The following is a 24,570-nucleotide window of genomic DNA, read 5'->3' as shown; positions in this document are numbered from 1 at the left end:
TGAGTGTATGCTAAGCCACTTCAGTCAGGTCCAACTCTTTCCGACCCAATGGGCTGTACCCCGCCAGGCTCCTCTATCCATGGGATTCTCCTGACAAGAATGGGTTGCCATTTCCTCCTCCAGAGGGATATTCCCCAGATAGGGATAGGATCCATGTCTCTCATGTCTCCTGAATTGGCAGGCGGGTTCTTTACCACTAGTGACACCTGAGAAGCCCTTCAGACAACCAACCCTCAGTCAGTCAGTCAGTTCAGTTGTTGAGTCGTGTCCAACTCCTTGAGACCCCACGGACCGCAGCCCGCCAGGCTTCCTTGTCCATTACCAACTCCCAGAGCTTGCTCAAACTCATGTCCATTGAGTTGGTGATGCCATCCAACCATCTATCTCATCTTCTGTCATCCCCTTCTCCCGCCTTCAATCTTTCCCAGCATCAGGGTCTTTTCTAATGAGTCAGTTCTTCGAATCAGGTGGCCAAAGTACTGGAGCTTCAGCTTCAGCATCAGTCCTTCCAATGAATATTCATGATTGACTTCCTTTGGGACTGACTGATTTGATCTCCTTGCAGTCCAAGGGACCCCTCAAGAGTCTTCTCCAACACCACCGTTCAAAAGCATCAATTCTTTGATGCTCAGCTTTCTTTATGGTCCAGCTCTCACATCCATACATGACTACTGGAAAAACCATAGCTTTGACTAGACGGATCTTTATTGGTAAAGTAATGTCTCTGATTTTTAATATGCTGTCTAGGTTTGTCATAGCTTTTCTTTCAAGGAGCAAGCATCTTTTAATTTCATGGCTGAGGTCACTATCTGCAGTGATTTTGGAGCCCAAGAAAATAAAGTCTCACTCTTTCCATTGTTTCCCCACCTATTTGCCATGAAGTGATGGGACCGGATGCCATGATCTTTGTTTTTTGAACGTTGAGTTTTAAGTCAACTTTTTCACTCTCCTCTTTCACTTTCATCAAGAGGCTCTTTAGTTCTTCTTTGCTTTCTTGCCATAAGGGTGATGTCATCCACATATCTGGGCTTATTGATATTTCTCCTGGCAATCTTGATTCCAGCTTGTGCTTCATCCAGACCGGCATTTCACATGAGGTACTCTGCATAGAAGTTGAATAAGCAGGGTGACAATATACAGCCTTGAGTAGCACTCTCCCGATTTGCAACCAGTCCATTGTTCCATTGGAGAAGGAAATGGCAACCCACTCCAGTATTCTTGCCTAGAGAATCCGGTGGACAGAGGAGCTTGGTGGGCCGCTGTCCATGGGGTCGCACAGAGTCGGACACAACTGATGCGACTTAGCGTGCATCATGCATTGGAGAAGGAAATCGCAACCCACTCCAGTATTTTTGCCTGGAGAAGCCCAGGGACAGAGGAGCCCGGTGGGCTGCCGTCTATGGGGTCGCACAGAGTCGGACACGACTGAAGCGACTTAGCAGCAGCAGCATTGTTCCATGTCCAGTTCTGTTACTTCTTGACCTGCATACAGATTGCTCAGGAGGCAGGTCAGGTGGTCTGGTACTCCATCTCTTTAAAAATTTCTCCCAGTTTGTTGCGTGGCTCCTGGTTCCTTCCGCCACAGGTCATGAGGCGAGGCCTCCAGTAAAGGGCGCGCGGGGACGAGCGGCTGACGCCCGCGATCTGCCGCTCTAGCCTGACGTGAGTCATAGAGTCGCGACTTCCGTCGGACGGGGAGGGAGCCGGAAGTCCGGCGGGCTCGGGGCGTCGAGATGGAGGAAGAGGAGTACGAGTCGGTTCTCTGTGTGAAGCCAGATGTCCACGTCTACCGCATCCCGCCTCGGGCCACCAACCGTGGTTACAGGTGACCACCTGCTGCCAGGCTAGGCTAGTCACGACCTAACCCCTTCCCGGCCATCGCCACACGCCCACTGTGGGAGAGGACGGCCCGGCCAGTTGACGGGCGAGGGGCGGGAGCAGCTAATGCTGCCGGTTCTCTCAGGTCGAGGCCGGAGCAGCGAGGGGGACCCAGACTTTCTCTTGTCTCAGTCCGACGAATGGGGTCCCGGCGGCGGGGAAGGCGCGAAAGCGGTATATAGCGCTTAGGGACCCTAAACGTGGTCGGGAGTGGTGGTGTCATAGACCTTTTTTTCAGCGCTAGCTGACGGCCGCGAAGGGATCCTTGGAAAGACTTGGGGGGAGGGGCCCTGTCACTGGCAGAAATCCCCGAGGGAAGGAAGGGAGCCCAGAACCGGTGCAAAGGACCCGTCCTGGGAGGTTTTAAGCTGATGTTTAAAGCCCAGGGGCCCTTCCCTGCCCAGCTTTCTTGGCACGAACCTCGGCCCTGATCACAGCCTCTGGCTGTTGAGAGGCATCCATCTGCACTTGTCTGGTTAAATGTTCACCTGAGACGAACAAATAGGCGTGTTTGTAAAAGTAGATTATGTGGAAGTGAACACAGGAAACTGCCCTGCCAGAGGAAAGAGGGGGTTGGGAGGATACTTCCTTTCACCGTATGGCTTTGTACAGTTTGCATTTTGTCACCATTGCATTTTGTCTTCATTGTCAAACGAAAAATATTAAAAGAAAATAAGATAATGTCTCATACAGATAACCTAGCCTTTGGCTATTTTGTGCCACACGGAGTTGGGGGTGGGGGGTGGGCGATCTTGAAGGCAATGTTTGTCCAAGTTATTTGGAGATGCAGGGTTGGCCTGCACCCCAAGAATGACGGAGTGTCAATGCCTCTCGCCTCTTGTTACTTTTCAGTTGTGTTAACGTGGTCTCGTAGCTAATTTTCTAGTGAACAAATATTTTATTGAACACCTACTATATCCATGACATAGTTTAAAAATAATATGAAAGCAACAATAGTGAGAACAAAAACTCATTTGCTTTCTGTGGTCAAATGGGATGGGCCACCAAACCAGGGATGGTCATCTGCCTCCATCCCCTTCAGTAGGATTAGTCTGGTCCCCCAGAGATCGAGGTTACCAAGTGTTAAGTCTGACTAGGTTGGCAAAAAGGAAGATGCCAGCCCCTGCACTTCAGTCTCAGAGCTCTGCTTAACTTGAGTTAAAGGCCTCTTGCCCCAATAAGAGGAACTGAAACTGAGTCGGCTGACTTGTGAATCGAAAGTCTGCATTTATGTGGCCTTCAAAACAACCTGTGTCCACAGTTATGATGTCTCTCCAAGGCCTGGCATATGCATAGGGACTTCCAAGAAAAGCCTCTTGGAAACACCCAAGGTTTTTACTTTTGGGGGGTTTACTGAGCTGCTTCTTAGAACTAAAATGTAAAGTTAATAATGCTTTAAAAGAGCCAAAAGAGGCCATTGTGATAGGTCTTTGGTTTCCTGGGTTTATTTCTTCTCAGGCTATCTTTGAGAATAGATTTCTTGAACGCTCATTCACTTTTCCCACATGTTCTGTTGCTCTCCTGCTGATGCTTGCTCCCCTTCTCCTTTTCCTCCAAGATGGTCTCAGTGGTCCCAAATGATTGCTCTGACGGCCACAGCCCAGCAGTGTCTTCAACAAACCATGGGCCCTGGCAGTTGCTTTCTCTACAGAAAAAAACCTAGAATTCTACTTCAGAGAAGGTCTCTATAATCTGGAATTGGGGTTGGCCAGCTGTGACCCATGTGTTTTTGTTTGGCTCATAAGCTAAGAATGGTTTTTACATTTTTAAATGGTTGGGGAACATTTTAAAGAAGAATTTTCCAGAATGTGAAAATTATGTGAAAATCAGATTGTCCGTAAAGTTTCACTGAAATACAGCCATGCTCAGTAGAAAATATTTAGTTAGAACACCTGAAGCACCAACATGCTGACGCAGCATGATTGCTTTCCCTCTGTGGCTGCAGAGTGAGGAGTGCGGACAGAGGTCATGTGGTGCTTTTCCCCAGAAGTTTGCCAACCCCTGGTCTGGAGCATGTAGCCCACATGCCCTTCCCATCCCCATCCCCACCCCCAACATTGGAGAAGGGGAGCAGGAGCCTGTGGCAGAGGCACAATGGTTTTTGTCCCTTTAGGGCTGCGGAGTGGCAGCTGGACCAGCCATCATGGAGTGGCCGGCTGCGGATAACTGCAAAAGGCCAGGTGGCCTACATCAAGCTGGAGGACAGGACCTCAGGTAAAGGCCAGGGAGGCCTGCGTGGGGCTGAGGTACCGCACCTCCCACTTTGTGAAGGGAGGGGCGGCCGGGGCCTGGCCAACCCACTCAGGGAATCGTGGGACCTGTCCTGGAAATCAGAGCCCGGGTATACTTACACACTGACTCCATTCCCCAACCTTTAGTTTAAAAGGAAATATTTCCTGTCAAGCACCTGTTCTTTTGGGCACCCTTAAGGAAATGCTAATTTGGGAGCCCAGAGAGAAAAGATGTACAGGTTGACCCCAAGTAGGAAGCCCTGGAGCTTGCCTGGAAGATAAGCCACACACTGCCTTCTGATGTGAGGTTGGTTTCTTAATCAGGAATTCTGCTTATCGACTAAAGGGTAACTTCCCAGACTGACCACACCCATTAACTGAAAGAACTGGAAATTGTCCTTCTCAGCTCTTTCTGTGGTGAGAGGACGAGCCAAGCTGGGCTGTGTTGGAGTCAGCTGACAGTTGTCACCCTTGGCAAAATCTCCGGCAGTCCTGCGCCACCAGCGCCTCTGGGTGAGCTGCGGAGGACAACACGGCCTGGAGTAGTCCCAGCCCTTGCTCCCAGAGCTGGAATCAGACGCAGGGCTTCTCAGTCAGATGCCCCAGCATTCTCTAATGTCTTCTTTTTCTACCATAGAGGTTTTCCTTTATGGGGCAAATAAAATGCAAAGATTCATGAGTAAAACTGGCTGCGTCTTCTCAGATCTGCATCACTTGTGTCTGAGCTGTGGGGCCTTAGACAAGCCACATGGCCTCTGACACCTTGGCCTCCTTTTTGGTGAAATGGGGATCACATTAGCTCCTGCTTCACGGGGGTGTTGGAATACGAAGTGAGCACGTAAATATCCGAATGCTTTGTGAACTGCAAGGTGACCCAAAGCGCCGATTTGTTTCAGGCGTGACTGAGCATTGATGGCAGAGGAGTTTGAAGGGACGACTGCCTGGTCTGCCCAGAGAACTCTGGCTGCGAGGTTTGCTGGGATGTCCCAGGTGGCGTCACAAGGGAATGGCAGCACCTGTTCTCTGGGGACCCTGGGGACTACCTTTAAGGTACATACCTGGTGTACCCGCCACTGCTCAGAGCTGAGCCCCACCTGCAGGAGCCACCCCAGAACACTCTTAGCTTGGGGTCATGCCCACTGGGTCATGTTTGTCCCTCACTTTCCAACACTCTAGGCCAGGGTGTCTCAGCTTCAGCAGCAGGGACATTTGGGGCCAGCTGAGTTTTGTGGTCTAAGTCATATTTAAGACACTTAGCAACCTCTCTGACTTCTACCTACTGGATGCCAGTAGCACCCCCAAGTTGTGGCAATCACAAGTGTCACCAGACATTGCCAGATGTCCCTTGGCAGAAGGGAGGGCCAGATCACCCGTGATGGAGAACCACTGCTCTAGGCTGAAGGCATCCAGGTGAATCCCAGATCCCCAGGTACCAAACTAGAGAGGGCAGAGGAGTTAACAAGAAGCTACAAACTTGGGCCACCAATTTGGATTCAGTTCAGCCTTGATTACACAGTCACGTCTGAGCCATAGGATTTAGTAGAAACTGGTCAGTACCATCGACAGAGATCAGCACACTGGAAAACAATGCCAGGTGTAAATGCTCACAGAGGTGTGTGTTGCACTACACCCTGGAGACCGTAGTTGATAAGGGGATGCATTTTACAAGAGCTGTTTTTTGTTGCTTTTTTAGTTCTACCTGTTTATTGCTACCAACCCATCTCCCTCCACCCCCCTCAGTCGTGCCACCCCATGGACTGTAGCCCGCCAGGCTCTTCCATCCATGGAATTTTCCAGGCAAGAATACTGGAGTGGGTTGCCATTTCCTACTCCAAGGAAGAGCTGTTTTTAAAATCAGTCACTCTTTTGGCCTGTGATTAGATTAAATCAGCCTGCTTCAGGTTCTTCTGAGAGTGCAGAAACCCTCCCTCTTCACTGGGTTCACCTGTTCCTCAAGTCCTGCCTCGGGTACTAGACTGATGCGGAAGGTGTGATCTGCCTGAACCAGGGCCCTCAGGGTACAGGCAGTGGATGTGAATGGGTGAGTCACATGGAATGGTGACCAGCTCCAGCCCATCATTCTCACGTGGAAGTGGAAGCCCAACGTTGCTAGACCTTTTGATTTTAAGAGAAGCCAGAAATCTGGATTATTTTACATGTAATTTGATTTTGCAGTGTTTGGCAGTTAAATTGAAAATATTAAACTGAGAACTGGATGTGACCTATAAGCCACCTCTGACTTAAATCTTTCATCGATTATATTCCTGTGCTACATTCCCTTAGCCAGAATGCGTTTGACTTGAATTCCAGAGTCAGGTTTGCCGATCTGCCTCACAGGGCAAGGGCCCCAGTCCTGTGATGGAAGTTGGCTGTGAGAGACTGAAGGCTCATCCTCACTTACGCTTTCAGGGGAGCTCTTTGCTCAGGCCCCAGTGGACCAGTTTCCCGGCACAGCTGTGGAGAGCGTGACGGATTCTAGCAGGTACTTCGTTATCCGCATCGAAGATGGAAACGGTAAGTTCGGGACCCGGGCTTCCTCTTCCGAGAAGGGTTTTCTCTGCCTTTGGAAAGTGGACTTGACTGTGTGTTGTCCCCCAGGGCGACGGGCGTTTATTGGAATCGGCTTCGGGGACCGAGGTGACGCCTTTGACTTCAATGTTGCCTTGCAGGACCATTTCAAGTGAGTGGTTCCAGGAGACATGCTCATGCCTCCCTGTTTTCCTGGGACAGAAGGATCTCCCAGGTTAGGATACCCAGGCGGCTGTGTGTGATCTGTCTGCTAGCAGAGTCTCAGGGGAACGCACTTCTCTTTTAAGACAGGTCACCTCTGCGCTCTGCGAGTCCTCATCTCTACCTTGAGGTCTCCTTTTCCTGAGGCCCATCTCTGACCCCTCCCCAGTCAGCTGCCCCAGCCTTTGAGGTGTCACATCTCTGCCCCCATCAGGCCCTTGAGGAGCCAGAGTTCCTTCCCGGCTCCCTTGGCCTTTCCAGACCTGTTCCTCCATGCTGTAATAAGCAGTACTTGGATTCCCAGGCCAAGGAATTCTCAGCACACACCCTGTTGGTCCTTTCTGAAGCTAAAAGGGCAGGAAAGCCTATTCCCCTGCCATCTGAGGCCTCCATCTCTGGCTGTGGGGAGTGTGCAGCTGCTCACGTGAGTGCTTCTAGCTCCTCTCTGCTCTGCGTGGCTGCTGGAGGGCTGCTCTTTGGAGGGTGGGGGACCTTTTTGTTGCTTTCCATTTGCTGGGCATCTGTCCTTTCTCACCATCTACTTTTTAAGCCCCTGGACGGTGTTTTAATCTTCACGCCACATGCTGAGGAGGAGAGGGCCAGGTTCTCAGATTTCCTGAAGACCAGTGTTAGGACCCTCTATATAATGACCTCATGAGATTTTCATAGTCTTGGAGGCATAGGGAATCGTCACCCCATTTTGCTGATGAGGAAACGGACAAGCATGCAGCTGCCTGCACGTCAAAGCCGGGTCTGAACTCAGGCCTCGCTCTGCAGCTGCTCTCAGCTTCTTCCCCGAGGCTGCAGTAGGAGCTTCGTCCTGGACGGACAGCAGGTGGGACTGAAGCGAGGGCGTGAACGCAGGTCAGCTCGCCCCTTCCTCACCTCTTCTGCTCCTCTCTCCCCAGGTGGGTGAAACAGCAGTGTGAATTTGCAAAACAAGCCCAGAACCCCGATCAAGGTCCCAAATTGGACCTAAGTTTCAAGGAGGGCCAGACCATCAAGCTCAACATTGCGGTGAGTCCTGCCCCCACGCCACGCCCAGCTCAGAGCCGCCACTCTTCTCAGAGGTCAGCACGTGTTTGGTGAGCAGTGGCCCAACGCCAGGTACTGCGCTGGGGGCGAGCAAGGGGGCTCTGCTGCCGTAGAGCTCGGAGTCGAGCTGAGATGAGGGAGTCAAGGTGTGATTACATGGCGGGAAGGTTCTGTGACCTCGGGATGTCTTCAGTGCCGTGAACTCCTGGGGTGGGGAGTTGTGCAGCCTAAAGTTAGGGGGAACCAGAGAAGCCTTCCTCGAAGAAGCGACCTATGAGCAAGGGAAGAGAGGTCAGAGGGAAGTTCAGGGGGAGTGGCACGTGCAAAGCCTCTTGAGTTGAGGAATGTCAGTCGCTTGCTGCCATAACTGATGTTTCTGTGTTGGCTGTTGGGGGCAGGGGGCCCGTGTGCTCATCCCAAGTTGTGTTTTGGGGACTTCCCTGGTGGCCCAGTGGTTAAGACTCCACGTTCCCAATGCAGGGGGCAGGGGAGACGGGTCCAGTCCCTAGTCAGCGAGCTGGCTCCCGCATGCTGCAACTAAAAGATTCCTCGCGCCACAACTAAGCCCCGGCGCAGCCAGATTAAAGAAAAAAACAGATCGGCAGCGCTCCGCTGGGCAGGAGAGCGTCGGGTGGGCACCGGGAGCCACGGCAGCTCTGCTGGGGGCAGGGTCCTGGCTCCCTTGTCGTGGTCCTGACGGGCCCTCCCTCTCAGGAAAGGTTGAGCTGGGCTGGATGCCAAGACGTGGCCTCTGCCTGGTTGTGGGGGTGGAGCTGAATGATTTGGGGGAACTGAGGACGTAGTGGATTTGTTTTCTGAAGACAGTTTGTAACCCTAAAATAAGTCTTCTGCTTCACTTACTATCTCTTTCTCCTCTCTTCTGCTTCCTGCTGGTGATGATTTGGGACCCTTGAAGTTGGCCAACTGTCTCTTAAGAGAACATCCAGGTCATGTCCAGTGGACTGGTTGGGATGTGAATCTCTGTCTTGCTGGGAGGAAACTAACATTTAATGAGCATCACCTGTGTGCCAGGTAGTGTTTTTAGGGTACTTCTCATGCGGATTAAACATTCTCCCCTTTTATAGGAGAGGAAATGGAGGTTTAGGGAGCTTGAGGGTCTTGCGCAGGGTCATAGAGCTAGAAATAATCAGCACAGCTGCACGCATATCCAGGGCTTGGAGGGCTTAGGCTCCCCACTCCAGTATTCTCGGGCTTCCTTGTGGCTCAGCTGGTAAAGAATCCGCCTGCAATGAAGGAGACTTGGGTTCAGTCCCTGGATTGGGAAGGTTCCCTGGGGAAGGGAAAGGCTACCCACTCCAGTATTCTGGCCTGGAGAATTCCATGGACTGTATAGTCCATGGGGTTGAAAAGAGTTGGACACGGCTGAGCGACTTTCACTTCAGTTCACTTGACTCTGGTCTGTGATCTCAGCATTTGATTAAGCTGCTGCTCTCCTGGCAAGGTGGGAACCACGTCATCTTCGTCTTTGAGATGCTCTGGTTTCTGGTTCACCTCAGTGTTGAGGTTTCTGTTTTTCTTTATTAAATGTTTCGTTGAGGTATAGTATGCATACAGAAAAGTACATACGTTATAAATGCAGAACTCAGTGAATTTTTTAAAAACAAATATACAGGCTTCCCCGGTGGCCTAGTGGTTCAGAACCTGCCTGCCAGTGCAGGGGGTATGGGTTCTATCACGGGTCCGGGAAGGTCCCAGATTCTGTGGAGCAGCTAAGCCTGTGTACCCCACTGCGGAGCCTGTGCTGCAGAGCCCATGCTCAGCAAGAAGAGACGCAGTCGTGCTGAGAGAAGGCCCACATGCGGCCACGAGGGCCCAGTGCAGCTGGAAATACAGAAATAAATATGTAAGAAAACAAGTGTGCTCACACAGGCTGGCCCCCAGATGAAGACGTGGATGGCTCTCAGCAGCCTGGAAGCCCGTCCCCTACTCTCTTCCGCAGGACAGGGTGAGCACTATCCTGACGTTGTTTTTAACTTTTTATTGATTGACCCAAACACTTCATACTCTTCTGTGTATGACTCCTTTCGCTTACTCAGCCTGGCACGTGTGAGAGCATCCATACTGTTGAGTGTAGTCAGTTTATTCTCGTAGTGGTGGCAGGCTGCAGTATGAGAAGGTGTCCAAGTCTGTACCCAGTTACCGGATGGTGGGCATGGGGTAGTCTCCAGTTTGGGGCTGTTACAGCAGGGCTGCCGTCAGTGTTCACATGGTGTCTTTGGCGCCCGCGTGTACATATTTCTGTTGGGTCCATGTAGGAGTGGGGTGGCAGGGGCATCACTGACCAGCTGCCCCCAGTGTGGGGGCATCACGCTCAGCTTTAAAGATTCTTTCAAACAGCTGTTCGAGGTGGTTTTCCCAGTTGGTGCGTCTGCCAGGAGGGCGTCCGTGTCCTGGTCGCTCCACACCTTTGCCAGCACTCAGTATGTTCCGTCTCAGCCGTTCCGGTGGGCGTGTGATGGTCTTTCTGATGGCTTTCCCATCGCGAGGCACTGAGTACAGTCCACGGCAGTGAGAGTGCTGCCTGGACGGCTGCTGGGCGTCCTGGTGACGCAGGCGATCGGGGCCCTGGGTCACCTTGCACCTCCTTGTGACGTTGTCTGACCGCAGTGGGGTCCAGCAGACTGACCGGTGCTCGTCCCTCCCCTCTCTTTAGAGCATCAGGAAGAAGGACGGAGCAGCTGGCGCGCCCCGCGCCCGGCCCGCCAGCACGGGAGGACTCAACCTGCTCCCCCCGCCCCCCGGGACGAAACCCGCGGCCCTGGCTCCTCTCTCTGGGGAGCGTGTGTCTGCGGGGGGCTCTGTCGTCCAGCCAGCAGTTTCTCCCGGTTCAGGTCAGTGTGCGAGGGTGGAGGCCCTGCAGCTCGGGCTGCCCCCGCGAGCTCCTCTTCCCCCGGCAGCGGGCCCCGCAGCTTTCCCTCCTCCGCCCACACTGGTCACACTTGGTGCCCGTCGTGAGGAACCGGAAGGTGGCCGCCCCAAAGCTGGTGCTGCCCACACTGGCTAAGGGCTTCCTCTCTTCCCAACACTTCTCCTTCGGGCTGTCTGTCCCGCCCTGGTGGGCAGGGACTGCAGCTCACTCGTTGCTGTGAAATCATCAGCGTGTGGGTTCCTGGTTCTCAGAGGCTGCTCGTTGAGTGAGGGAATCACAGCGACATGCTCTCTGGTCACAGGACGCTCAGTCTGTTAATAACAAGAGAGGAGTCCTGGGCACACAGACCAAATGCACGGGGACCAGACTCACTACCAGCCGCATGATCTGGGGAGGTGTCGTCATGGAAGAGGTGGCACGGAACCAGGCCTCGAAGGACAAAGATCGGGGCGGGGGCGCTGGCGTTGCAGACAGAAGAGCGTGAACAGGACGTAGATTTTAATTTTTAAACATTGGTGTGTTAGGGAGATGGAGGCCGCACGAGTGTTCCACGGTGGGTGGTGGGAAATAAACCTGGAGACTGAGTTTGAAGCGGGCTCCTCAGCGAGGCCGTTGGGCGCTGAACGCCGCGAGGCAGCCCCCCCCGCAGCCGCGCTGGTGCTCGCTCCAGGCCGTGAGCAGCGCCTGTGGAGCCATGGGGTTCTGGACGTTCGTGCTTCGTGTCAGCCTCTGAGGGGCTGGGAGGCCAGCCCAGCCCCTCAGTGTCCCCACCCTGCCTGCCCGGCCGGTGTGATGCTCTTGGCCTTTCCTGGGCTGGGTGATTGTCACCAGACCACCTTCTCTCACCAGCATATTGGGCTCGGGGGAGGATCCCGACAAGAAGCCTGCTTTTTTTCCCTTTTAAGGGTCGGGCTTCAAAGCTCAGCCCTATGGGGAATCCCTGAACCCCAGAGAAGGGCAGGAGCAGCAGTCAGGGAGTGCGCCCGCCCGGCCCCTGGAGTCACTCTCAGGTCCCAGGACCCCTGGGCTTGCTGGCATCTCTGGGGACGGGCGGGAGCCTGCACACTTAACACTGTTGGTGCGCTCGCGGAGGTCAGGGCCACAGTCTCTGGCTTCCTGTCTGTGGTCAATGCGTTTTGAGTGGCCAACGTGGAGTCCCTGCTTTGAGCCAGATAGTGTCTGATGCTTTGGCTGTACTGCAGCCCCAGGTCTCTGCTCCCAAGGCCGTATGATGTAATATGCAAGACAGGCAGCTGGGGGTCGTGATTAGCTGACGTTTATGAGCATTTGCTATATGTTCCCAGATCAGACTGACTTCAAAATCTAGCTTATCGTTGTGTGATATTCAGGAGATTGCCTGCTACTTTGTGCCTCAGTCTTTTTTATCTGTCGGAAAGGGGTAGTAATGATGCCTGTGGTACAGGTTTCTTGTGAGGATCAAATGTGCCAACCCACGTAGAGCACGTAAAACAGCGCCTGGAACATTGTAAGCGCTCCCCGAACGTCAGCTCTCATTTGAATGGCACTGCATCGTCATCGTCACCATCAGTGTCGACGGGGCCTGTTTGAAGCCTTCCGCTTGTATTAACATACTTAATCCTCAGACTGGTCAGTCTTATGAGAAGCATTCATCACTACTGTCTCCATTTTAGAGATAAGGAGACTGAGGCTTAAGTAACCTGCATAAAGTCAAACAGGCTGGTCCTGGCCTGTCTTCCCCCAGGGACTGAGGTGAGGTTCAAACGAGACAATGTCTATTAAATACTTACGTGCTTATTCGCTCAGCCGTGTCCGACTCTGCGACCCCATGGACTGTAGCCTGCCAGGCTCCTCTGTCCATGGGATTCTCCAGGCAAGAGTACTGGAGTGGGTTGCCACGCCCTCCTCCAGGGGATCTTCCCCCACCCAGGGTAGAACCCAGGTCTCCCACATTGCAGGCGGATTTTACCTGCAAATTCTTGACCTCAGATTCTTTACCATCTGAGCCACCAGGGAAGCCCAAGTTTTGTAGTTCACCAAGTATTTAACTTGGTGAACTACAAAACTAAACTGTGGAGGGCCCTAGTTTTATCTGGTTTTCCGGCCCATTAGACATTAGACATAGCTGGTGGGAAGGCAGCAGGTGGTGGGCACAGGGCCTTTGGAAGGGGTGCTGGCAGCACTGGGGGAGGTGCTGGAAAAGCAGGCCCTGCCGCCCCGTCATGCCCTCCACCCGGTGACGACACCCAGGCAGATGCCCGCTTGGTACTTCTGGAAGACTCCCCAGCCCCAACAGTTTGGCTCCTAGGACTTGGCACATGTCTGGCACATAATTTTCTCAGCTAGTTGAGCCAGACACTGGCCCGAGGACTTTATATAAAGACAGTGTTGCAGTTTTGGTGAGCATTCTCCGTCTAAGAGGTCAGGAGATAGTACATTTTAAACAGATTTCCAGCATAAATGGTTGGAGCGAGGTCTGCTTCAGATAGAGTGATGGTGTGTGACCCGCCCCCGCTGGTACCCTCCCCTCCACCTGGTATGTGGCCTTCTTTGCTGTCCCCAGGAGCCCCTCAAGGGCTCGTCAGAGGACAGCAGAAATGTGAATGGCTGTGGGTGTTTTGTTGCCAAAAAGCACATCTCTGCATGTCTTTCTCAGCAACTTGGAATCATGAGTCTGATTTCCGGGTTACTGAGGCAACCCGAAAGGGAGGTCTCTGACGCCTCTGTCTCCTTCTCTCCTCTCCCTTCCCATTGGACTTGGGGACGTCTATAGGAGGTGCCACTGTGTCCTGGCCACAGCCTAAGCCTGCCACGACTGCCACCGCCGACATCTGGGGAGACTTCACCAAATCCACAGGGTGAGGAGGATCAGGTTCTCTGTGGTGGGACTGGGGCCAGGGCTGTTACTCTAAAAACCTGGGATCGCCTCAGTGCCTTCCTTCTGACGTCAGGAGCAAGAGCTCCAATTCGGACACTTTCAGGCCAGTGAGGGGACGGAGCCCCAGAGTGCCTAAGTCCGGGTGGCACCTTTCTCTCTGGGAAGGCTTTTTGCTGCTTTCTGCTGCTGAATGGCCTGGAGCCGCCCTCTGCAGCTCCGTCTGGTCTTTACACCACCTCACCAGGCGCTCTGGCTTGTTACCAGGACCTCGCGTCTCCTCTGTCCTACTAGCTACCCCAGAACACTGGGCCGAGAGTTCACCAGGGTTCTGGGGTTGGCCCATCCTCATGGGACCTCTGCCTTTTCTGCTTCCTTAAAATTTAAAGCCTTTACTAGGGGTCAGGGTGAAAAGATGCTTAATACACAGCATTGTTACGCAAACAAGAGTTAGGTTGGGAGTCAGCACACATTTTCTCTTAAGGACCAGGAAGCAAAAGTTTAAACTGTGCAGGTGGTCTCTATCCCAGCTCCTCATCACCGCTCTTGTAGCCCAGAACAGCCACAGTATATGAGTGAGTGTGGCTGTGTACCAGTGAAACTTTATTTACATACCCGGCAGAGAACTAGATTTGGTCTAGTCCTGGGTTGTAGTTTGCTGACCCCTGCTCTACAACATTCAGGGACTGGCTTCTTGGAGTTCTTTCTGCCTAGAGAGAAGTCACATCTCTTGTGCTTTGTATTTCCAAACATTTGAAATCTGCCCCCCTCCCTATCTTTCCAGGTCGACCTCCAGCCAGACTCAGCCAGGCGCAGGCTGGGTCCAGTTCTGACCTGGACATGATGCTCTTCCTCATATGACTTCTGGAAAGGAGCCGCCTCATTGGGGGCTGAAGGGAAGGAGAATGTAGTGCTCCTTGGCCAGCCTCTGTTGGGAGCATGAGTCTCTCCTCTCCTCCTCCTTTGCTGGCTCTCTCGACAGACTGCGCGTGTGGGGCAGTACACTGGCCCTGTGTCACACTGTTGCCTGGGATTCAAATTTGCAACCAGAACATGGAAGAAGAGTTCCTGGATCCCTATCCTGGTCTGTCCTCTTGACATGAGAGAGACTCTGAGACTCTTCCATCGCGATGACTCTTATTAAACACAAGCCCCCAAAGCAAAAGAAGGGGTTGAGTGTGCTGCCTGGATTCAGATCAGCCCGTCTTGGGAGGTCATAGGTGTCACGTGATTGCTGTCTGGAGGGGGCCTTTCTGCACGCGCATTGGCTGTAGCCGTTCCAGTCAGGAGGAGGGATTCCTTCCTGATTTCTAGCAGGTTTTTAGGCTGCAGCCTGAACAGATGATCAGGAGGGAAACCAAGAGTATTAACCAGCTTTTTAAAATTCTTTTAATGTTTGCTTTGCTAACGTGCTGATCTGCACTAACTCACGGTCTTTGTAAAAGCATGCTCTTGCAGCCTGCCCCTGCAGGAGCCTCTGAAAGCATTCCTCATCATCAGCCACAGGAGCTGCTCTGAGCTTCAGGAGCGGTGTTCATCTCGTGGCCTGGTTTCCATGTGTGCAGGGCCCGGCGGGCAGTGCAGGGCCGAGGCAGGCGCTGGCGGCAGGTAAGACTGTGCCTGGGCTAGAAAGTGGCTGCTGTTCTCATGGCGGTGAGGGGTTCGGCCTTGCCATCCGCGGGCAGCCGTCTGGGCTCCCAGGCTCACTGCGTGGCTCCTGGCGGACTTGGGCTTTCTCCTGGCTATTTCCTGAAGTGCCTTGTTTGCAGACAACTCCTTCCTTTCTTCTCTCCTTCGGGGACTGTATGTGACAGACAGAAGGAGTTCTGAAGCAACTGGAAGTCTAGGCTTGCCTGTGTTCCTGGTTTCTAGGAAATAACTTTATCTGAGCACACCTCTAAAATCACTTTCATTGACATCCATTACCTCTTTAATTGAAAGGGTTCTTTTTTGAAAGGTCTAGATGATGAATTGAAAAAAAGTTTGGCCTTTTGGTGGGACCATATTTCTAAGATAAAAAATAAATATTTCTTCTCTGTCAGTGTATGTCAGAGATGGAAATGTCTTTGGCGCCATGGCTGCTAACTTCTCCAGGATGCCTCCTCAGGACACACACCGCCTTTTACCACTGAACCCACATCCAGACTTAAGTCTGGGGCCACAGCGACAGGTTGGCCAAATGGGGGGACTTGGCCCTGTTGCCCTAAGGCAACCAGTAATTTCTCTGATTACGAGTACAGCCTTTCTGCCCTTCTGGGACATTCTGGGCCCCTTGCCCTCTAATATGGGGGGCAAGCCCTGCCTCCCACCAAGACCTCCCCCTGGAAGCAGCTCCCTAAATAGTCAGGGTGTCCAGGCACAGAGACCGAAAAACAAGATAAAGGCCACAGCGTTTATCATGCCTGTGGGTTCTGTAAGAAAGATGTGTTTTCACTGTTGGTTAGAAATGGCCCCTCTGACTAATAAGCAGTGTAAGGGATTCCAGAGGGGGAAATAGTTGGATGGCGAACGTGAGTTTGAGCGAACTCCAGGAGACAGTGGAGGACAGGGAAGCCAGGCATGCTGCAGTCCATGGGATCACAAAGAGTCTGACACAGCTGAGCAACTGAACAACAACAAAGGACAAAGAAAATTGGAATTGAGGATCCTCTTGTCCTTCAAGTAAGGAAAAGGAAATTGCATCAGGGATTCTCAGGAGTAGTAAGCTTTTTTGTCTGTTTGCTGTTACTCCCCATCTTCTCTCTAAGTGCCTTAGAGGCTAGGGAAGAGGCAGCTTAGAGTTAGAGGAGACCCTTACCAGGAACCATGTACCATTGAAGGTGAGCCCTTGGGTCTTGGAGACAGACCTGGGCTTTGATCTAGACTGTCTTCCTGGTAAAAATGTGTGACCACAGTTTCCTTAAGCCAGATGTCACTGGGATGAGGCACATAAAGCACTAGCAGGTGCCCATCCTCCTGTAGTTTGACCTTAATCACCTTGACGTAGAATCAGGTCATGCATCCAGAACTGTTCTTCATAATGGTGCTGATGAAGAAACCGCAGTCAAAAAAATCTAACCTGGAAAGCAGCTTGAGGGGTCTGTGGGGCAGGGGACAGTCTAGTGCGTCACCAGCCAGAATCCCAGCTATGGGACCGGGGTCCCCAGGAAAGCCCCCAGTACCGAACCACGCATCTCCTCACTTACATCCTTGACTGGAGCTTCCAAACGGTGGGGTGGGGTGGGGTGGGGATAGGAGGTAGGTATTGGGTTTGAGGGTTTTGAGACGACAGTATATCTTCATGATTATGTAACATTGCAACATCTGTCTCACTGGCTTTAAAAAAGCCAGCTGCCATGTTTGAGTTGCCCTAGTCCCAGGGTCAGTGTTGAGGTGGGAAAATCAGCCTCTGCTGACAGCCAACAAGAAGCTGAAGCTCTTAGGTCAGCGGTCTGCAAGGACCCGGACGCTGCCAGAGCCACCTGAGCTGGGGAGCAGACCCTTCTCTGGTTGATCCTCAGATGAATCCCTTCTGCCAGCACTTCGCAGCCTTGCAGAGTACCCAGCCAAGCTGTGCCCAGACCCCCGGAACCTGAAACTGAGTTAGTAAATGTGTCTGAAGCTGCCAAGTTTGCCGTGATAGCATTAGGCAGCAATAGGTAACTAATACAAAAGGTGAGTGAAGGGGATCCGAATGGGAGTCAGAGTAAGAGCAGGGTCTGGACAGGCTTAATAGCAGTATGGCCTTGGGAAGTCACTTAACCTGCTCCTTGGGGCCTCACTTTCCCTTTCTGTGGACGGCAGCTATTGCTTATGTCTGCAAGGCACTGTTCTGTCCCCTTAATGTAAAATTTGTCTCAGGAACTTGCCTGGCAGTGCTGTAGTTCAGCCTCCATGCCCCCACCGCAGGGGCCACGGGTTGGATCCCTGGTCCGGGAGGAGTCCACGTGCTGCGGGGCAGCGAGGCCCGTGCTCCACAGCAAGAGAAGCCACTGCGAGGAGAGGCCTGCGTGTCAGAACAAAGACTGGTTACCACCCTTGGCAACCGGAGAACGCCCGGGCACAGAGCACAGAGCCAGCACAGCCAGAAATAAGTTTCAAAAAAGATCTTAAAGTCAGGCATTATAAAAAAAGACCCTGTCAGTGAACCTTAAGGTATCCAGCAAGTCCAGTTAACCGGAACACACGTCCTCTAGGCCTCCTGATTACTGTGGTTTGCTGATGGGGTGCAGAGTCCAACCCAGCCTAGCACTATGGTTTGTCAAGCACTTGGCCCTAGCAGCCTGGGGGTGGTAAGTCCCAGTCACCTGTTTCCATTACTGGGGCTGCAGATTTGGAACCCTCTACGGTGGAGCCGGCATCACTCCCTTCTGGTGGCTGGACCTGGGGTGCAGGGCTGGGCGCCACCTGGTTATGGGGCAGTGAGCAGGGGTCAGCAGCCCTGGGGGTTCAAATGCCCGCAGGCCAGGCTGAGCTGAACAGAGCTGCGAGTCAGCACAGCAGCGGGCTCAAGGCCTCTGGAGGAGGGCTGATGCCGGCGGTGGCTTCCCTGCAGCGGGCTCAAGGCCTCCGGGGGAGGGCTGATGCCAGCGGGGGCTTCCCTGCAGTGGGCTCCTGGGGGCCCCCGGGGCAGGAGGGTCCAGCAGAGAGCTGTGTTTGCTGTCCCTCCCAAAATCTCCACTGAGGCAGCGCCGTGGTGGAGAGGAAAGAGCATGGGGTTAGACCCACTGGACTTCACGCTGTGTGCCCTTGGGCAAGCCACTGCACCTCTGCAAAGTCTTGTGGTCTCAGCTGTAAAGCTGAAATAACCCTAGAACCTGTAGCCTACAATCCCCCTTCACAGAAGAGTTCAAGGGGACAGAGGATGATACGAGAAAATGGGAGGTTAACAGCCAGCAGTGTGGAAGGCCGCTAGCAGGGGCTGCCTGCGGGTGTGGGTGCTGGGAACCCCAAGGGAGACCTGGTGAGATGGGCCTGGACAGGTCCGCTGGAGAAACGGGCAAGAAGCGGGGGGGGCACAGATCCTGGAGCTCAGAGCAGGGTCTGAGCACAGACCTCAATGCTGTGAGGAACATTCTGGAAGTGAGGGCTCTGTGGGGACAGGCAGGACCAGAAGTGGGCTGGAAGGGCCATGAGCCTGTCAGCACCTGGGTTCAGTCACTCAGTCATGTCCAGCTCTTTGTGACCCCATGGACTGCAGCACGTCAGGCTCTCCTGTCCTTCACTGTCTCCCAGAGCTTGCTCAGATTCCTGTCCATTGAGTCAGTGATGCCATCCAACCATCTCAATCTCTGTCACACCCTTCTCCTTTTGCTTTCAGTCCTTCCCAGCATCAGGGTCTTTTCCAGTGAGTCGGCTATTCACACCAGGTGGCCAAAGTATTGGAGCTTCAGCTTCAGCATCAGTCCTTCCAATGAATATTCAGGGTTGATTTCCTTTAGGATTGACTGGTTCTCCTTGCAGTCCAAGGGACTCTCAAGGGTCTTCTCCAACACCACAGTTCAAAAGCATCAATCCTTCAATACTCAGCCTTCTTTATGGTCCAGCTCTCACATCTGTACATGACTACTGGAAAAACCATAGCTTTGACTATATGGACCTTTGTCAGCAAAGTATGTCTCTGCTTTTTAATATGCTGTCTAGGTTTGTCACAACAAGGCTGTGATCCATGAAGGGGTTGGGCCTGGGTAGGGATTCAGCAACTCTGGAGATTCTGGACAGGTTGACACAGACCTGAGCCACACTGGGGAAGCTGGGGGCCCATCTGCTATGGCAGAGGTCAGTCAGCCCTCCTCAGGCTGGGCCAGGGACACCACAGGGAAACTGTGCCCTTCTCCAAACCTCACACGCCTCCTCATCGCAGACCCCAGGGATTGACCCAAATCTTGGACCACAGCTCTCAGGCCTGGCCCAGGTCGCAGCCTTGCCTGCATCATCCGCAGGTATCGGAGCCCGAAGGACACATTGGCAGCTCCTAGTGTAGTTTGTCAGGTGTAAGACCCAGGCTTTGACAAAACTAGCGTTCAGGGAGCTTCCCAGGTAGCACAGTGGTGAAGAATCCACCTGGTGAGCAGGAGGTGTGGGTTCGATCCCTGGGTCAGGAAAATCCCCCAGAGGAGGAAAAGGCTCCCCACCCCAGTGTCCTTGCCTGGGAAATCACATGTACTGAGGAGCCTGATGGGCCACCGTCATGGGGTTGCAAAGGGCCGGACACGACTGAGCACCATCACCATCTGTCCCCTCCTGCTGGTGGGGAGACAACCATCAGCTGTAGGCCTGCTGCTTTTCTTTGTGGGAATTTCCTTTTTTCCAAATGTAAAATCACAAAATCAAACATGCTTTTTCAAACAAAACATTCCTTCCTCCGCCCTAGAGATTCAGACCTGCCTGCCTCCCCCATTTGAAATGGATTCCAGTGCCTTCAAGAATGCAGGGAAGCTGAAGCCCACTGAGAGGCTGAACATCTACTGTTAGAACAGACAGGACACATCACTGTTCAGTTTTGAAAGCCTGCTTTCCTCTATGGGCTAACCCCATTCCATGTGGAGAAAGCACCCAAGCTTCTGAGACCAAAGGGGCAGTACATGGGCTTCTGCCATTTTACCCACCAACAAGCTGAGGCCAGAGTGCGTCATCTGACACTGCAGGACAATCAGGAAAACAAAGACATTCTCCCCAAATGTCAAGTAACTGATACCTCCCATTGCTACTGTGGGCTGCGTAGCAGGGCAGGCACAGCCCCTCAGTCTGGTTGGGCGATGGGTCAAGGCCATACTAGGAGTTTGAGGCCTTGAAGGCAGAGCCAGGGAGCACAAGGGCTTCCCAGGTGGCGCAGAGGTAAAGAATCCTGCCAGTGCAGGAGACAGGAGTTCAATCCCAGGGTCGGGAAGATCCCCTGGAGAAGGACATGGTAACTCACTCCTGTATTCTTGCCTGGAGAATCCCAAGGACAGAGGAGCCTGGTGGGCTACAGTCATGGGGTCGCAAAGGGTCAGACACAACTTAGTGACAAAACAGCAGGGCACACAAAACCCCAAACTGCAGCTGGGTCTCTGTTCCAAGTCGACTGTACCACCTTGCAGCTTCCATGCCCTGAGCAACTGGCTTAGTCTTCAATGTCCCGTTTTGGCATAAGGAGCTAATAATCCCTGTTTGGGGACTATTACTGTCCGGAGCAGTAAATGCAAACCTGTGGGAAAAGTCCTCCGTCCATTGTGGCTCTCGGGACAGAGCCCGCCTCACGCTCTCTCCGACCGGCCCCGCCCCGGGCCCAGGGCGCGCCCCCGGCGGGGACGGCGCGAGGACGCGGGCGGGTCGGGCGCCGGCCCCGCCCACCCCACCATCTGGCCCCGCCCCGCCCTCCGATCCGCCCTCGGCACGCCCACCTCTGACCCAGGCCCCGCCCTCCGGCCCGGCCCGCTCGGCCTGAGCGGCAGCGGCGTTGGCGCGCGAAGGTAGGAACCCGGCGGCGCGCGCTGCCGTGGGCCAGGGGCTCGGGCGCGCGCGGCGGGCGGCGGCCGCGGGTGGGGCGGGTCGCGGGCGCGCGCGGAGGCGGGTCGGCGGGCGCGCGCGGAGGCGGGCCGGAGCCGCGGTCCCGGGGCCTGGGGGCCTCAGGGCGCGCGCCGCCCCCCGCGGTGCCCGGCCCGCCGCTGGCCTAGAGCGCCCGTGGCCTGTGCGGACGTCCTGCCCGCCGTCTGGCTCCAAACTCCGCCCGATTCCCGCGGCCTGGGGTGGGCGGGAGGAGGCGGGGGCCGGGCGGGAGGAGGCGGGGGCTCGCCCGGGCCTCCAGACGGACGCCTCTTCGTCGGGGCGTCGCCTCGCGCGCTGGGCTGGACAGGCCTTTCCCAGCTCCGGCGCCAGCAGGCATCCCTTCCTGCGCTTCCGGTGGGCCAGGCGCCGGCCCTGCCCTCCCTGCTTTGGATTTTGTTTCAGTGCAGCATGCTGAAGTCGGAAGAAGCCCCCTTTTGCCCGTGAGGAGACGGGGGCCCAGTGCGGTCCACTGAAGCCCCCAAGATGGCAAACCCTGCAGGGATTCGGGTCCTCCTGGGGCATCTCACCGTGGGGCCTGAGACCCCTGGGGTTGCCCTTGTGAGCCGGCTCCCTTGTCATTTTTATGCAAACACAAGAGGACAGTGCTCTGAGCCAATGTCGGCCCTCTTGGGGGCCAGTCTCCCCAGCTCCCTCTGGGACCTCCACTTGTCTAGGGGATTGAGAGACGGTTGGAGAGAAGCGACACTAGGGTACCATCTGTTTTCATCTGAGATTTCTTGTTTTCCTTAGCTAAGCTCACAGCAGGTGCTTACCAACCAAATCCTGTGGCCCGATCAGAGCAGAGGCTAAGGCCAGGGCAGGCTCCTCAGTCAGGAAAGACCTCAGGAGTCAGAAACGGATCTTGGAGATTTCTTTGACTTGGTTCCTCCTTTCCCGTCTTTCTCTCAAGCCCTGGGTCAGCCCTTGGAGACTAGGTACCCCTCCCACCCAGGAGTCCGCTGTGGGGGTCACGGCCCGGTTTTTAACCTTGGGCTTCTGCGATGTGGCCGGTTGTTGGATATGTGTTCCCGGGGTCCTTGTGGGATCCCATTCTGTGGATAACACACAGGCCAAGGCTTGCCCTATGTGACCCCTGACAAACCCAGGGAAATTTTCTTTTCCTTTCTATTTTTTTCTTTTTTATTTAGTTTCCTATATTACTACTTGTCTCCTAGCATTCCTTTACTCGCTCAACAACTGTTTATGGTATCTGGGGCCTTAAGCTCTACACAGACACCAGTAAGCAAGGCCAACTTGGTTCCTGCCCTTGGAGCAGACCAACAGCATACCTGTTGGAAAAAAAAGCAGTGAACTGCTACTGGCAGGAACTGCTTTGGCTGGAAGATCAGGGTTCACACTCTCAGAAGGTGACATTTTTGGCCGAGGTCTGGTTGAGAAGCAGGAGTTGGCCCTGAAAAGAAAGGGGAAGAGCGTTCCAGGCAGAGCAGGTGACAGGTGCACAGGCCCCGAGGGCCAGCGTGCTTGGGGTGCTGGGGAATCAGGAAGGCCAGCATGGCTGCGGAGGAGTGCGCTGGGGGAGAGGAGAGGTGAGGTGGAGCGGTGACCAGGGCCGGATCGAGCGGGCCTTGGGGGCGTGGTAGGACTTGGAGTGTTATTCTGAGTGTGATAGTAGCTGGAGGAGGGGTTGAACGGAAGAGGGACGTGTGAGAACAGCCTGGGTGGGGGACAGGAGAGGAAGCAGGGACACCCGTGAGGGGCCATCTCAGCAGGCTGGGCAAGAGGTGGCAGTGGCTTATATCATACACATCGGAAACCTGGGGTGGTGGCTGGCATACAGGAAGTACCACCTAATGGTAGCCGTCGGGTGATTGTTTCAAACTTTGGAACCAGGCACACGTGGGTCTCAGCTGCGGCTTCAGCTCTTCATGGCTGGATTTGTTGTTGTCATTCAGTTGCTCAGTCGTGTCCCACCCTTTGTGACCCCGTGGACTGCAGCACACCAGGCCTCCCTGTCCCTCACCGTCTCCTGGAGTTTGCTCAAGCTCATATCCATTGAATTGGTGATGCCATCCAGGCGTCTCATCCTCTGTCACCTTCTTCTCCTTCTGACCTCAGTCTTTCCCAGCATCAGGATCTTTTTCCAATGAGTTGGCTGTTCTCATCAGGTGGCTAAAGTATTGGAGCTTCAGCTTCAGCATTAGTCCTTCCAATGAATATTCAGGGTTGATATCCTTCAGGATGGACTGGTTTGATCTCCTTGCAGTCCAAGGGACCCTGGAGAGTCTTCTCCAACACCACAGTTCGAAAGCATCAATTCTTCAGTGCTCAGCTTTCTTTATGGTTCAACTCTCACATCTGTGCATGACTTCTGGAAAGACCTGACTAGATGGACCTTTGTCAGCAAAGTGATGTCTCTGCTTCTTAATATGCTGTCTAGGTTGGTCATAACTTTCCTTCCAAGAAGCAATTGTCTTCTAACTTCATGGCTGCAGTCACCATCTGTAGTGATTTTAGAGCCAAGAAGAGGAAATCTGTCACTGCTTTTACCTTTTTCCCTTCTATTTGCCATGAAGTGATGGGATCGGATGCCATGATCTTAGTTTTTTTAATATTGAGTTTTAAGCCAGCTTTTTCACTCTCCTTTTTCACCCTCATCTAGAGGCTCTTTAGTTCCTCTTCGCTTTCTGCCATTAGAGTGGTATCATCTGCATATCTGAGGTTGTTAATATTTCTGTCAACAATCTTGATTCCAGTTTGTAACTCATCCATAACTGGATGACTTTGAGCAAATAATTTTTTGGAGGGAGAGGAAAGGAAAGATTTATTACTTGCAATAAGTAAGGAAAACACCTGGGATTGTTCCTAAAATGGTGTTTCTGAGCAAATCATTTAACTCCAGCCAGGCTTAGTGTTGTCATCTGTAAAGTGGGTAGAACAGTAGCAGCATCCTGGGACTGTCAAGAAGGTTTAAACAGATGAGGTACAGGTGCAGAATTTTGGGCAGAGGGTCTGGCTCATGGTAGGTTCAGTATTTTTATTATAATTTCTAGTCAGCAACTGGAGAATAAAGAAGGGATAGTGGGTAAGAGCAGCTGGTACATTTGAGATTCATGAGTAGCCTTTGAGGGACCTTTTGGCTGGTACCTGCAGCTGGACCTGGCAGACGGCAGCTTGCAGGGTGGGCAGAGGGCTAAGCAAGAGTGGGGAGGGAATGAGTGCAAAGGGTGTCTTCTCTGTATTTATCCCCCCAAAATGGCTGAGGGGCCACAGGGCACCTGGCGGGGTCCTAGACTGGGTACTGGGAGGAGCGGGTAATACTAGTGATGGCAGCACTGATAGCCAGCACGGAGGACTCCCTGACGGGCCAGTGGTTGGGACTCCGCACTTCACTGCAGGGGGCAGGCATTCCGTCCCTGGTGGGTAAACTAAGACCCCTCATGCTGGCAACCACAGAACAAACCAACAAACAAAGACCAGCGGCG

The 24,570-nt window shown here is 53.6% G+C and overlaps 2 protein-coding genes and 1 long non-coding RNA gene across 15 annotated transcripts in view; 2 read left to right on the top strand and 1 right to left on the bottom strand.

Annotated features, from left to right (window-relative positions):
* Positions 1–1,716: 1,716 nt before the first annotated feature.
* NECAP2 (NECAP endocytosis associated 2) lies at positions 1,717–15,683 on the top strand. 11 transcript variants are annotated; one of them, XR_014078365.1, is made up of 11 exons: positions 1,717–1,825; positions 3,437–3,559; positions 3,992–4,092; positions 6,519–6,623; positions 6,708–6,789; positions 7,748–7,856; positions 8,791–8,906; positions 9,752–9,840; positions 10,549–10,726; positions 13,517–13,601; positions 14,403–15,683. XR_014078365.1 is itself a non-coding variant. In XM_081575029.1 (10 exons), the coding sequence occupies exons 1-10, from the start codon at positions 1,734–1,736 to the stop codon at positions 14,477–14,479; spliced, it is 1,068 nt and encodes a 355-aa protein (XP_081431155.1). In that variant the 5' UTR covers positions 1,717–1,733; the 3' UTR covers positions 14,480–15,683. The 11 variants fall into 11 exon arrangements, 9 of the variants coding, with proteins under 9 accessions (XP_081431155.1, XP_081431157.1, XP_081431158.1 ...); XR_014078366.1 differs by lacking the exon at positions 3,437–3,559; XM_081575029.1 differs by lacking the exon at positions 9,752–9,840.
* On the bottom strand, positions 14,994–21,320 carry LOC145540528 (uncharacterized). Its single transcript, XR_014078370.1, has 2 exons — positions 20,787–21,320; positions 14,994–17,603 (listed from the first exon to the last, which is right to left on the bottom strand). It is a non-coding gene; the product is annotated as an uncharacterized LOC145540528 (long non-coding RNA).
* CROCC (ciliary rootlet coiled-coil, rootletin) overlaps positions 21,005–24,570 on the top strand; it is a 54,735-nt gene continuing 51,169 nt past the window's right edge. For all 3 annotated transcript variants that reach the window (XM_081575014.1, XM_081575017.1, XM_081575015.1), the window contains exon 1: positions 21,005–21,051. The gene's annotated coding sequence lies outside the window, so the exon portion shown is untranslated. The remainder of the gene's footprint in view (positions 21,052–24,570) is intronic.

This window comes from Giraffa tippelskirchi, chromosome 3 (assembly GCF_054371585.1).
Source record: "Giraffa tippelskirchi isolate mGirTip1 chromosome 3, T2T-mGirTip1v1.2.pri, whole genome shotgun sequence".
Classification (NCBI taxonomy): Eukaryota; Metazoa; Chordata; class Mammalia; order Artiodactyla; family Giraffidae; genus Giraffa; species Giraffa tippelskirchi.
Note: the sequence above shows the minus strand (reverse complement) of the source record. Positions and strands in the feature narration are given on the sequence as shown.

Excerpts from the sequence above, each read along its gene's own strand:
- NECAP2 (XM_081575029.1), top strand. The coding sequence starts at position 1,734 with ATGGAGGAAGAGGAGTACGAGTCGGTTCTCTGTGTGAAGCCAGATGTC. Across the intron at positions 1,826-3,436 it reads GCCACCAACCGTGGTTACAG|ATGGTCTCAGTGGTCCCAAA; the intron begins GTGACCACCTGC and ends TTTTCCTCCAAG. Across the intron at positions 10,727-13,516 it reads AGCAGTTTCTCCCGGTTCAG|GAGGTGCCACTGTGTCCTGG; the intron begins GTCAGTGTGCGA and ends GGACGTCTATAG.